Genomic DNA, 14403 nt, shown 5'->3' with positions numbered 1-14403 from the left:
CTGGAGCAGGTGGAAGGGGCACGGGGACAGGTCACTCTTCTCCAGGCCCTGGGCTGGATTCGTGCTTTCTGCAAGGCTCCTTAGAGGGCTGCAGGGGGACACCTTTGGAGCCACAGTCCCCTGGGTCTCAAATCTGTTGTAGATTTCGGGGTTCTGCGTACTGTCTTCTTTGGGACAGGTTCTGTGGCCAAGACAGTTTTCAAATTTAATCAGGCTTGACCTTCTCCAAAGTTTCTTTTGGTCTTAAGAGTCTGTAATGTGGGGACCCACTCTGCGCCTGGCCTGCACAGGCTCTGACATGTTAGCTGGTCTCTGCTTCATGCCCGCCTCTGACCTCGGTCCTGTCACCACCACCATTTTACAGATGAGGAGACCAAGGCACCGGAAGGTTACGTGCATCAGCGGTGGGGCCGCTGGGCCGGGGCGTCAGCTGCAGCCTCACTGCTGTTCACCACAACCCCGAGGCCTCTGGCGCAGGTCCTGTTGGCCTCCTGTGGCCTGTTTCCCTCATCTTACCATCGCCCTCTGTGGGTGTCTCGGTCATCGCAGGCTGTGTAACAAGAACACCAGAGATTGGTGGGGGGCTTAAACAACTGACATTTATTGCTCACAGTTCTGGAGGCTGGGAAGTCCGAGGTCAAGGCGCCAGCAGATTCAGTGTCTGGTGACATCCCACTACCTGACTTATAAATGCCCACGTCCCACTGTGTCCTCACACAGTGGAAGGGGACACGGGTGTCCCTTTTATAAGAGCACTAATCCCATCATGAGGACTCCACCCCCATGACCTCATCACCTCCCAAAGGCCCCGCCTCCAAATACCATCATATCAGGCATTAGGATTTCAACATAAGAATTTAGGGTTGACGAAAACATTCAGTCTGTAGCGGAGAGAGACAGGTCCCCGGACTGCCAGGGCTCCCTTGTGGTGCGGGCCACGTGGCATTTGTGTCTGGCCTGTCCCCGGGGAGCCTGGTCCAGCCGTGGACCGTGCATGCCTCTCTGCCTGCCCACCCCGCCCTCCAGACCAGCCTCAGGGCCCTCCCACCGTGGAGTGGCTCGTGCTGGCCCAGCCCAGCTATTTTGTCCTATTTTGTCAAGCAGCACCTTGGAAAGGCCAGCCCGTGGCTGTGGTGCGGGCCCAGCCGCCGCCCTGGCCCTGCCAAGCCCTGTGTGGGCCTGGGCCTCCGCCCACCGGACACCCACCAGCTTGTAGTGTTGGAATTTCCTGTCTGACGTTAATTTCCCCCCACTATTTTTCCCCCCAAAGTGAGACAAAAACTCTTTAATTGCGTGCTCTGGAGTGCCAGTCAGGATATTATTATTCTTATTAAGTGCTTCCCGTGGGGCAGTGCCCAGGCATGGGGAGGGCTCTGGATGCAGCCTGTCCCGGGGCTTATTACTGGGGATAATAGTGCCATTTGCATAAGGCCTGGCCACTGGGAAGGAAGCTGTCCCTGGACTTGTCTGCACTGTCCTGCCTCCCAGCTCTGATGCTTCAGCCATTACTTGGTTCCCACGGGGAGAGGCCTTGGCCATCTAAGTCCACACGTCTGAAGGGCTGGCCTTTGAAACTGTCCAGGTTTGAAAGTGGACTGAGAACCCCCAGTGAAGGGAGGTGTGCACGGGGGCCGTCCACATGGTTTCTTCAGCCCTGCGTGCACCTTCGTTCTTGTACTTGGAAAAGCACAGTCCCTGGGTTGCATTCCTCGTGAGCCTCCGGCCATATGCAGAAGCCCTGGTAAATGGGGCAGCGTGGTGGTCCCTGGGGTTCAGATGTCACGCCCAGGGCCGTCTCTCTCATCAACCATGTCGAGTTTCTACAGCTGCAAACGCTCTCCAGCCAGGACAATGCATAGTAGGCAGAAACATGAGAAGTAATCTCTTACTTAACTGGTGCCAGTGGGAATTCTGGGGCTACAGCGGTAAAACGGATAATCTAGGCCAATCGTTTTCCAAGGGTGGTCCCTGGCAAGCTTGGCCAGCATCGCCTGGGCACTTTTTATAAATGAAGATTCTCAGGCCTGCCCCAGGCCCACGGAGGCCGCAACTCTGGGGGTGGGGCCCAGCCATGGTGTTTTAACAAAGCCTGCAGGTGATTCTCAGGTCTGAAAAGCACTGATGTCAGCGCCTAGCAGGTGCATCATAGGTGTGCCTCTTGTTATGTGTATCGCATTCTTGAATTCCTGAGAGGGTCCCAGAGAGAGGCATCCCTCATCCTGAATATACGGCAGAGGCCACGGGTTTGGGCCAGCGTCCACACTGCACACAGCTCCGTGCCAGGGCACTAGTGAGTGCTCTGGACTCTGTCCACACTGCCTCCCAGCCTGAAGGACCCAGCATCCTCTCCAGCTCTCCCAGTCCTGGCCCCTTGAGGGCCCAGCTGCAAAGCCACCTCCTCCAGGGAGCCTTCCCGGACGCTCTGGGTCCCACGGAAATGGCCCTTCCCTGACTCTGAGGCTGTTCTAACAGCTGTGCCCGTGGACCCCGCTGAAGCCCACAGGGCCAGGCTCTCCAGCTTTGCAGACGGCCTCCACCGAGGTGCCCGGTGCACTACCTATGGGCAGGAATGCTGTTCCTCGCTCTCTGGAGCTTCCAGGGCCCTCGAGCAGGGTCCCCCTATTTGGACAGAGTAGGGGAAGCCGTTGCGCCATGGGTGTGACTTTCGCCCTCCGGGCTGTGATGGGCCAGAGTTGAGAGCTCCACACTGGGTGGTGTGCAGCTCCACTCTGGATACCCGAGAAAGCTGAGGAGCTGGACTCGTGCGGCCTGCAGCCTGTGCAAGTCAAAGCCATTCTAGAGGGGTCACGTGTCGGATCTTCATCGTGTCCCTGGGTCAGACCTGCGTGCTGAGGGAGGGAGCATTCAGTCTCTTCTTTGGAGCTGGTGCCGTCATCTCTGGAATCTTCTGGGAAGGCGTGAGCGCCGCCTCCCCCAAGGCGTGGTCCTGGGATCTCCACAGGGATGGGAGCGCGTGTGGGATTCCAGAGGAGCCCAGCTTCAACGGCTGAAACGTCGACCTTAGCTGTGCACAGGCCACGAGCTAGTGTCCAGTAACCGCTCGAGGGCTGGTGGACCTTCCGGGTTCACTGGGGCACAAAATAAAGGTGCGGATCGCCATCCCTTCCCTACACCATCAGTGCTTTTTCTTTGCCAAGCATCTTCACCTTCTCGTTCCCTGAAGAGTTAAACCGTATAACTGACCAAGCTGGGCATTCAAGGTGGAATGGGGACTAGCGACCTTCTCTCTGTTGGGAGAGCCCTCCCCAGAGGTGCACTTGTCCAGACCGCCGATTCCCCCCTCGCTTCCGGGAGGGGAGAGCGGGGTTTGATGCCAGGAAGCTGGATCATCTGAACCGCCGCCCTTCAGCCCAGGGGAGCCATCCCCCGCCTGGGACCGCTCGGCCTCGGGCTTCTTTGGCCACTGCCTTTCCCAGGAGCGGAGTGGCTGCTACAGCACGGGAAGATGTGGCTGAAGGCACATGAGGAAGGGATGGATGCGATTCTCCAAAGCTGCCTTTTAAACAAAATGCACAGTGCTGTTCATTGGAGCCATCTGGCCACCTGCGAATTCCCTCCGGTGTTTGTTTCATCTAGGGCAGCATGGCACAGGTTCTAGGGGATGAACGGCGGGGACCCCTGGAGTCTGCAGCAGCCGGCCTGAGCTTCCTGCCAGTGAGCCGTGTGGGAATGGGGTGGCTTCAGCAGGGATAAAATCGTAGAAGAATGTTCCCGCCGTGCCCCGAAGCCCATGTAACGCCACATGGCTGCAACGCCACAGTTCCCGTCGCGGGCACGTTCAGCAGTGGGCAGCGCATCTGAGCTCCAGCTGGATGCATCTCGGGGTCTCTTACCCCAAGAATCGGAGAAAAGTTCCCGCCATGACGCTTGTTCACCTCTCCTGAGATTCACAGTGATGAGGAAGGGGGCTCCCACTTGCCGAGCTCCTGCTCTGTGCAGACACTGTCACAGGCTGCTCAAGAGTTGGGTGTGTGTCGTCCCATTTTACAGATGAAGACTGAGGCTCGGAGCCCTTGTCCCTTGCTAGCAAATGACAAAACTGGGGCTCACACCCAGGTCTGTCTGGATTTATGGCTCACGTGCGTTCTGCTCCTATCCCAAGCTCCTTAGGCCGTGGGGACAGGTCATCCCTTTAGGACTGTCCTCTGACTGATGGGCAACTCAGGGGTAAGGCGGATTTCAGTCAGCTGTCAAGTTCACTATGCTTGACTTCAAGCTTTCTCCTTCTCCTCCACACTAGCCCCTTCTCCAAAGATACAGATGTTTCTTGCTGCCTGGGTTCTTCGGTTAGGGGGAAGTGACCTGGTAAGTCATCTGTGAATTTTTCACATTAGTGTGTATTTGTGACTTTCCCAAGGTCCATTTGCTTTTAAGAAAAAGAGTGAAACAATTGCACTGGATATTTCTTAAGATGCAAGGAATTATAGAGGACAAGAACATGATCAATTAGTCATGAAAGGGGAGTCCCAAGCAGAAATGGGGGGCCAAGAAGCCCTCTCCTGGTCCCCAGAGCCATGCCTCCATCTCAGCTTCTCAGAGGCCACCGGCACCCAGCAGACTGTCCCTGACGCAGCCCCAGCCTCCTGCACAGCCACGCCAGGACATGGTCGGCTGCCCGAGAAGGACGGGGATCAGTGCCCTGTCCTGGCCCCTGGCCTCCTGCCCAGGGCCCCACGGGCTGCGCTCAGATGGGTTTGTGCCTCATTGTAACTCAGCCCTGTATCAGGCCAGGACCAGGCCTTCTTCTAGAGACTCCCGCCGGAACCTCCCTCGGTCAGTGCCAGGGCTGGACAACTCTTCTCACAGACACCCATCTCTTCCCTGGTCCCAGGCCTGGAGCCTGTGTGCTCTGAGCTCACTCCCTGCTATGGTCTTTTTTTGGGGGCTGCGTTGGGTCTTAGTTGTGGCACGCGGGATCTTTGTTGTAGCATGAGGGCTCCTCATTGCAGTATGCGGACTTCTTTCTAGTTGTGGCATGCAGGCTCAGTAGTTGTGGCTCGCGGGTTCTATAGTTGCAGCACGAGGGCTCCAGAGCACATGGGCCCTGTAGTTGTGGTGCATGGGCTTTCTAGTTGTGGCCCGAGTGCTCGGTAGTTGCAGCGCTCGGGCTTAGTTGCCCCGTGGCACGTGGGATCTTAGTTCCCTGACTAGGAATCGAACCCCCGTCCCCTGCATTGGAAGGCGGATTCTTAACCGCTGGACCTCCAGGGAAGTCCCCTTGCTGTAGTCTTGATGGGAATGGCCCTTGCTGATCTCTAGGGACTGGACAGCCCAGAGGGCTGGGGCGCCCCCGACACGTCCCAGGAGATGGCTGCTTCCCCCGGGCTGGCCCCTCTGGCTACGTGTCCAGCCCAGTCCTCAGGGCAGCATCTCCACGTCGCAGCGACACGTGGCTTCATCCAAGGAGAATTCCTCCGGCTGCTGCCCTGGCTGCTTGGTCGTGTTTCGATGACCCGGTTTTCCTGATTCTTTGTCGGAACTCTCTGCTGACACTCCCAGCCCCACCCCATCCCGCCCGGCCGTAAGTCGCCCGAGTCGTCATTAACGGGGCATCCACTAGAGCCAGGCTTCCAGGGGAAGGTCCCCCTTGTCCCCTTTCAGTGTCCTGCTTACTCACACAGCGAGATCCTTATACCAAGGACACTCCCCACACAAACGTGCCCTCACCCCTGGGACCACCAGCCAAGGAGCATTTAGCATGTAAACCTTAGTGCAGAAAAATCCTGGGGTTTAAAAAAAAAAAAAGCCATCACGCCACCAGCTTCTTAAACTGTTGGTCTTTCTGTGTAGGATCAAAACCAAATGTGCATTTTTTTCAGAGGGGGCAGGGAGATCCATAGAAAATTCCCATCTTAGAGTTTCTTCTTCAGAAACTTAAAAAGAGAGCCATTTCTTTGAAATGGCATATGGTGTGTGTGTGTGTGTGTGTGTGTGTGTGTGTGTGTGTGTGTGTTCCCCCCATCATGCTGGAAGGACATGATTTAGTTTGGATTTTTTTTTAACTTAAAAAAAGAGCCCACAATGAAAACAGTGTGTGGACGGTCGCATTCAATATGTTTCTGGAAGGCCGCCTTGTTCTTTACGTTCATCTTCATTAAGTTCCTTGGGTGCTGCTGACAGCCTCTGGATGGCGTGCTGTCTCGCAGAAGGTCCAAAGTGGGACCTCCTCCTCCTCGGCCTGCCCGACCGGCTCTGGGCAAAGCATTCCCTGCTGAATGTTTCCATCAGGGCCGTGGGGGCCGGCAGGGGTCCATGCTGGTCTGAGAGGGTCCTGAGTCCTCAGATTAGCCAGCATCAACCTTCATCCTTCAGTTTACCTGTGGTGCAAAGCTGGTCCCAGAGACGGTTGGCGGATGTACAGGTGGGCTTAGGTGATGGGGCCAGGGGCTGAGCGGATTCAGCAGGGCCACTAGGTCAGTGAGTTGTACAGAGAGGACCATAAAGAGGAAATAGTGCCCAGTGCGTGCCCCCTGCCCCACCCCCCGCCCCACCCCGTGACATGCTCAGGATCCGTCCTAAAGCCTCACTGAGTCACCAGCTGGGAAAAGCATGGCTCTTCCCCGGGGGGAGCGGGTGACCTTTCACAAACAGCTGGATCTGGTAGGAAGGAGCATGGAGCGCATCTAATCCCCGTTGTACGAAAGGATAACGTGAGACCCAGACAGGGAACATAATGTCCTCAAAGTCCCAGGGCCGCCTAGTGGCAGGGCTGTTCTGGGATTCCTGGCTACCGCCTGCCCGGCCTCCCTCAGCCTGACTCTATTCATGCGGCCTTTTGAAAAGTTTCATCAGAGCACGTGACTCCCTACCCAGGATCCCCCGGGGGCCTCCCAAATCTCCCAGAAAATAATCCCCAAGTCTTTCCCAAAGCCTGTCTGCCCGGGCTTATAGGACCTCCTAGCTCCATTCCTCTGTTCCAGCCCAGGTGGCCTTGTGCTGAAATCACCAAGCTCTTTCCCCCCACCAGGCTCTGGGCCTTTGCGCTGGCCTCCCCCCACCAGGCTCTGGGCCTTTGCACTGGCCTCGCCCCACCAGGCTCTGGGCCTTTGCGCTGGCCTCGCCCCACCAGGCTCTGGGCCTTTGCACTGGCCTCACCCTACCAGGCTCTGGGCCTTTGCGCTGGCCTCCCTCCACCAGGCGCACCCTCTCTCGGAGAGCCCTGACTTCTCCAGCGTCGCCCGAGCCCCCTCTGTTCCCCTGCCCGACTCGGTTTCCTCCTTACTCTCAGCGCCCTGATGTGAGGGTATTAATGTATTTCTGGTTTGCTCCTGTCCCCTCTTCCGGGCAATGTCTGCAGCTCTGTGGCGGCGGCAGCGCGGCAGCTTTGTGACGCCCCCGCCAGGAGCTGGAGCAGTGTTCCTACACAGCAAGCACTTGATACAGGCGGATGAGTGAACGAATGAATGAATGGCTGTTCCTACAGTGACTGTGCCCAGATGTAGCCCCCGCTGACGTGAATGGTCTGGGTGGTTCTCTGAGGTGGGCAGAGGGGTCCGGACAGCGGGTCCCCGGGTTGGACTCTGGCCGATGGGAGGCGTGGCGCTCCATCCTGGCCCAACACTGGGAGCTGCTGGGTGGGAAGTGAGCACTCAGAGGCCCTATTTGCTGAGGGCCAGCGTTGTGCCGGCGCTGTGCTCCAGGAAAGCACACGGGGCTGAGTGCAGAGAGACAGTGAAACCAGCGGTCACCAACGGCCTGATCGTGGCTCACTTAGAGGTACAGACATGCCACTCTGAGCCTCGATGTTCTTTCCTGAAAAATGGGGATAAAGACAGGGTTAGTGGTCAAACTAAACGAGACGCTATAAGCAAAGCCCCACGAGGCAGCTGACGTCACTAAGGATGAGCACCTGAGGCACGTCCCCTCCTGACCCAGCTGGGGACTGCCACACTCCAGCTGCTGGCCGACCCGACACGTCCCTGCCCGGATGGGGGGAACCACTGACACGAGTTCCCAGGCCCGTCCTGAGGATCCCAAGCGGGTGAGGGCGGGGCGCGGGCGTGTGGCCAGAGCCCCTGCTGCCTGCTCGTTCCATGGGTCTCAGCCATCCTGGGAGCAGCAGGGCCGGGGGAAGTCCTGCACCCCAGGACCTGGCAGAAAGGAGGGAGCAGCCCCAGCTGCAGCAGGACCCTGCAGGCGGCTGTCCCTTATGCCACTGCTGGGAGGCCCCAGGCTCCTCCTCCCCAACCTCTCGTGTGCGCGCGCACACACACACACGCACACACACACACACAGCCTGGTCTTGTGCAGCAGCCGGGTGACCTCGGTGCCATGTCCGCTTCATGTTTGCCAGGTCAGCTACCATGAGCGCTTCATTCCTGGGCATTTTATTGCTCTTTAGACCTGGATGAACTTGCATTACTTCTGAGAAGAGCACTGCTATAGCTGGTGAGGCAGAGGGGAAGGTCTGGGCTCTTGTGGCCTCAGGGGACCCCCTTCAACCTCTGCAGGTTTGAGATCAGGGGAAAGGAGCATCCCAGGGCGCTGGAGGATGGTCGGTGGAAAGACTAGGAATTCTGGGGTGAGTGCAGCCTGAGCTTGCAGTGAAGATCCAGGAGTTGCTGTTTGCAAGCACTGAGAGCAGGGCCCAGTGCTGTATGAGCGCTTGTTAAATGTGACACATAAGCAAGGTCGGGACAGAAAGACCCCGGGATCACCCTTGCACTCAGGGAGCCCCGGAGTGTTCGCTGGGGTGGTATAGAGGGAAAAGCCCATGCCCAGCCGTCCAGGGCCTTGGATTCCCCTCCTGGCTCTGTTGTCTTTCAGCCCCATGACTTTGGGCTGAAATCACCCTTGGCCTCCATTTCCTCATCTGTGAAATGGGCACAGTAACACCTACCCTGGCTGCCTCAGGGGGCTTTCGGATATGCAGGGAAACAGAAATAGACAAAAGCAAACCACGTTTATTTTGTTAACAATACTGTAATCTGGTCTGCCTGGCTGCATTTAAAAAAAAAAACAGAAACAAAAAAAAATAAAGGCTCTTTCCTGCAGGTCTGGGGAAGTGAGTACTGCTTCCCTGCTGACTCCCCTGGGGATTTGGGGAAGCCCAGGTTGTCTCCCAGGCTGTAAGCAGGCGAGCGGGCCCTCCGCCCTCCCCAGGGTCTGCAGGGAGCAGAGGGTGACTTGTCCCCTGCCCCACAGCCAGTAAATGGTGTAATCATGGTTTGATTATGGACTGCGGGGCTCCAAACATTAGTAATAATTGTCATCATCAGCAGTAGCACGTACAGAGTGCTTCTTATGTGCACAAGCACTTCTCAGCAGGAACGTTTTATCTTCAGGGCAACCCTAAGAGTAGTTGGTGTTCCTTGTTTCTGGATGGACACAGGGAGATGCAGGCGTAACGGAGTTTGCCTGAAGCCAGGCAGCTGGTGCGCAGCAGCTTTGCTCCAGGTCTGTGACTCCCAGAGGGTGGCCGGTCCTCCTGTCACCGTTTTCAGAGTCACAGCTGCATGCCCAGCCTCACCTCCTCAGAGGACACGGGCCTAAGGGGAGAAGAGCGTGGTCATTCCCACAATCACCAGCCCCGGAAGGGAGCTCCCGACTGCAGGGATGGGGCAACGCACCAGTGTCAGGTTTCCTCGGAGCCCAAGATTTGTGGAGTCTGGGTTTGGCAAGTTGATTTAATCAGAGTGAGAGGATTTGCTTTCTTTATTCCCAGTCACCGTGGAGGGTGTCAGGATTGTGGAATTAGGAAGATAAAATTGAATCTGTAAAAATTAAGGTTAAACATCAGGAAGAAGGTTTCCTCTTGTTAAAAATTCATAAGCGATGAACCCAAGTGTCCATTGGCAGGTGAATGGATAACCCAAATGCGGTATATCTATACAATGAATATTATTCAGCCTTAAAAAAGGAAATTCTACTACTCAGCCATAAAAAAGAATGAAATAATGCCCTTTGCAGCGTTATGGATGGACCTAGAGATTATCATACTAAGTGAAGTAAGTCAGACAGAGAAAGACAAGTATCATATGATATCACTTATATGTGGAATCTAAAATACGATATAAATGAACTTAGCTATGAAACAGAAACAGACTCACAGACATAGAGAAGAGACTGGTGGTTGCCAAGGGGGTGGGGTGTGGGGCAAGGATGGATTGGGAGTTTGGGATTAGCAGATACAAACTGTTATATATAGGATGGGTAACCAACAAGGTCCTACTGTATAGCACAGGGAGCTATATTCAATATCCTGTGATAAACTATAATGGAAAAGAATAGGAAAAAGAATATATATATATGTATAACTGAATCACTTTGCCGTACAGCAGAAACTAACACAATTGGAAATCAACTGTACTTCAATAAAAATATATTAAAAAAAAAAAAAAGGAAATTCGGACACATGCCACAGTGGATGAACCCTGGGGACGTGGAGTGAAATCAGCCAGCCACAAGACAGGAGATACTGTGTGATTCCACTCATACTAGGTTCCCAGAGTAGTCAAATCCATAGAGACAGAAAGGAGCGTGGTGGTCGCCAGGGGCCAGGGGAGGGGGAGAGGGAGTTGGTGTTTAATGGGGACAGTTTCAGTTGGCGATGATGGGAAGAGTTATGGGGATGCATGGTGGTAGCACACTCAATTGTACACTTAACCACGGTTTAAAAGGGTAAATTTTATATGTATTTTACCACAATAAAAAAGGAATTCGTAGTGCTTACAATACCAGGATCTGCTTGCACAGACACAGTCGGCAGCATTATCTGTGTGCATTTATCACCATAGGCCTGGCAGTCAGCTGACCTGTGTGCGTGGAAAACGAACCCACCGGATTTCTTTAACCTCTTGAGTAATTCAGACTCAACGCTCAGCCTCACTGGCCTGTGGCCCTCAGCCTGGGCGAGAGCTGACTGAGAAATCTTAGCCCTTTTCCCCGTGTAACTACTTTTTAAAGAGCCTTGTTTTCCTAAGGCCTATAATTATGCTTGCCTCCAGGGTACCCAGGAATTTTTTTTTTTTTTTTAATTAGCAAAGAGCATCCTACGAGTATCATGATTTGCGGAGGACAGGCCAAGTGCAGACAGGAGGCCGACGCACTCTGGCAACCAGGTCTCACGTGTCAGCGTCGGCATCCCGGGGGCCAGCGCACTTGGGGTCCGTAATGCATATTGAGAGCTGGAGCATTCACAGACCCACAGAGGTGTCCACCGTGGGCTGCCCACAGGACGGGGCTCGGTGGCACTTGGCCTGCCTGAGGCTGGCCACAGCCGGGAGCTGGCCCTGCCTCCACAGACAGTTCTAGGTCAGTGTCTCCAGCGTGGGGGGCCGCAGCGTCCGGAGGCCGCGCCCCGGGGCTGCGGGCGCCACACCCGGCCAAGGCCAGGATGGGCAGAAGCCTGTCAGCTCTGTCAGCCCTGATTGGCGGCCAAGTCTGTCATCTCCCCGAGTTCAAAGAGCGCTTAGCTGCTTGTCTTTGTCAAGAGCGCAGCTGGGAGTCTTTTATGTGAAGGATGTAGGGTTCCCGGGCTGACTTTGATTATTTATTCATCCCCCTTTGTGGGTGTGTGATCGCCGGGCACCCCGGAGCCCCCCTGTCCTGAGCGCTGCTGCTCTGAAATTCATTGAGCTTTAAAGCCCTTTGAAAAGTGCTTTTCGAGGGAGGGGAAAAGTTTTTGAAGTCCTGTTTCTCTCTCCCCTCCGCAGTGCCGACACATCTCCTGCCACCGTTCCACGCCCCCTTCCCGATTGACATGCGACACCAGGAGGGAAGGTACCATTACGAGCCTCACCCTGTCCACGGTGTGCACGGGTAAGTTCCGCCCGCCGCCCCTGCCTCCGTCCACCTCTGTCACCCCGGCGTGCGCTGACCCGTGTGAAGGGGGACTGTGGGGTGTGAACCCCAGCTCCCCTCTGGTTACCTGAGAAGGAAACGCACCCATCTCCCACATCACGGCTTCCAAGGATGCAGGGGGTCCTGGTGTGTCCACAAGCGCCCTGAGGCTCTTCCCCCATCCAGGCAGTGGGGACGCCCTGCAGACCAAAGTCCCCATATAAGTACTGTGACTTTGGATCGACGTTGTCCCAACATAATCATTCATAGTGCCCCCCCCCCCCCTTTCATGCTCTCAAGTATCCCAGTTTGGACAGTGAATTACAGGGTAACCCTACTGATAAGGACAAGCTCAAGGTTATTCTTTGGGGCCTCTCCTACTCCCTGCTTTAAGACCCCCCAGTGAAGGCGTGTGTCCCCTGTGTGTCTCTCTCTAGACCTGTCCCTGCCCCTCTTCACTCCCACCCAGGGTCTCGGAGCCCGTAGCTGATGTCACTTTTCTTGGTCTTTATGACTCCAAGACTTGACCCCTTGCTACCTCATCCATTTTGCTTCCAGGAGAGAGGCTGAATCTTTCACCCCACCCCCTGTATCTCCACTGCGCCCCACACCTGCCTCTTGACCCAGACACCCGACGTGTCCACACCAAGCTGCCGTTATGGTTCTAGCCCACCTGGACCTGGGTCTCAGCCCCTACTGCCCAACCTGCCTGGAACGGCCCCTCCTCCTGACCACCTCCTCCAGAGTCCCGAAGCCTCAGCTCAGGGGCCACCTCCTCCTGGGAGCCCACCCTGAGTGGGGGTCCTTCCCTGGATTCCTGCCACACTGTAGCATTGGAATGAGGTGTCTTCACACTCTGTCCAGTGGGCTCTGAGCTTTGCTCTGAGAGCCATCGACACCCTCCATGCATTCCACCCATTGAAGACAGACCCTGCTCCCTCTCCCAGCTCCTGCTGGAATAAAGTCAGTCAAAACTCACTGAGACCCCACTATATTCAAAGCCCTGTGCCTGAGAGGGGGGCAGGTGACTCCTGTTTTGGGGCACCCGCTGCTCACCCCAGACAAAGCAAATCTGGGACTTCTGTGTGCTTTTTCAAGATGTCTTGTATGTTGCAATAATCTCAGACATATAAAAAAGTTGCAAAAATAGTGCAAAGATTTCCCGTATACCCTCACCCGGTTCCTCAAACGTTCACTTCTTACATAACCAAAGACTGGTCCAGTGCTATTAACTAACTCATAAATCTTATCTAAATTTGGTCAGTTGCCTGTGGATGTCCTTTTTTTCCATGTTCAGGATTTAGCCCTTGCATTTAGTTGTCATAACTCCTTCGTCATCTTTAATCCAGGACATGGCTCGGTCTCTCTTGCCTTTCATGACCTTGACACTTTTTTTTTCTTTTCCATTATGGTTTATCACAGGATATTGAATATAGTTCCCTGTGCTATACAGTAGGACCTTGTTGTTTATCCATTCTCTATATACTAGTTTGCATCTGCTAACCCCAAACTCCCACTCCATCCTTCCCCACCCCCTCCCCTTTGGCAACCACAAGTCTGTTCTCTATGTCTGTGAGTCTGTTTCTGTGTCGTAGATAAGTTCATTTGTGTCGTATTTTAGATTCCACATATAAGTGATATCATATGGTATTTGTCTTTCTCTGTCTGACTTACTTCACTCAGTATGACAATCTCTTGGTCCATCTGTGTTGCTGCAAATGGCACTATTTCATTCTTTTTTATGGCTGAGTAGTATTCCATTGTATGTATGTATCACATCTTCTTTATCCATTCATCTGTTGATGGATACTTAGGTTGCTTCCATGTCTCGGCTGTTGTAACCAGTGCTGCTATGAACATTGGGGTGCATATTAGAGTTTTGTCCGAATATATGCCCAGGAGTGGGATTGCTGGATCATATGGCAACTCTGTTTTCAGTTTTTTGAGGAACCGCCATGCTGTTCTTTGAAGTGGCTGCACAAATTTACATATGACCTTGACACTTGAAGAGGAAAGGCCAGTTACTATATAAAATGTCCTCGATTTGGGTTTGCCTGGTGTTGCCTCCTGATAAATTCAGATGATGCATTGGGGGGATACTCCCATAGAAGTGGTGCTGCGCCCTCCTAGTGCATCGTGTTGGGGTCCATGACGACCATACTTCTCATCCCTGGAGATGGCTAACTTTGATCGTTTGCTTACGGTGACGTCTGCTGGGTTTCTCCACTTTAAAGTTCATCCCTTTGTAATTACAAGTCCCTTGTGGGACAATACTTGGGTAATATGTAAATTCCTATTTCTCATATTTTCACCCACTCACTTGAACATCCATTGATGATTCTTGCCAAAAACAGTAACGTCTAGTATTTGCTAAATGGTAATTTTCTATTTCCGTGATTCCTTCCACATTTATCGATTGGAATTCTACTGTAGGAAGAGCTGTCCCTTCTCCCCCATTTCTCTGTTTATTTGATCATTTATCTGTGTCAAATCAATGTGTGGATATTTGTCCTCTTCTGTGAGTTATACTCTATTGCTGTCACTATTTATTGTGTTGTTCAAACTGTCCCAGATTTGTGCGTTGGGAGTCCCTTCAAGTTG

The 14403-nt window shown here is 54.2% G+C and overlaps 1 protein-coding gene across 4 annotated transcripts in view; it reads left to right on the top strand.

Moving 5' to 3' along the window:
• Positions 1 to 14403, top strand: part of GLI2 (GLI family zinc finger 2) — a 248308-nt gene that overhangs the window by 170591 nt on the left and 63314 nt on the right. For all 4 annotated transcript variants that reach the window (XM_082396096.1, XM_082396093.1, XM_082396095.1 and 1 more), the window contains one exon: positions 11676 to 11781. In XM_082396096.1, coding sequence (XP_082252222.1) covers positions 11723 to 11781 — 59 coding nt within the window. In that variant the 5' untranslated portion in view covers positions 11676 to 11722. The remainder of the gene's footprint in view (positions 1 to 11675; positions 11782 to 14403) is intronic.

The sequence above is a fragment of the Balaenoptera borealis genome (assembly GCF_965194805.1).
Source record: "Balaenoptera borealis genome assembly, chromosome: 6".
Taxonomy (NCBI): Eukaryota; Metazoa; Chordata; class Mammalia; order Artiodactyla; family Balaenopteridae; genus Balaenoptera; species Balaenoptera borealis.
The sequence above is the reverse complement of the archived record's forward strand: the minus strand, read 5'-3'. Positions and strand labels throughout refer to the sequence as shown.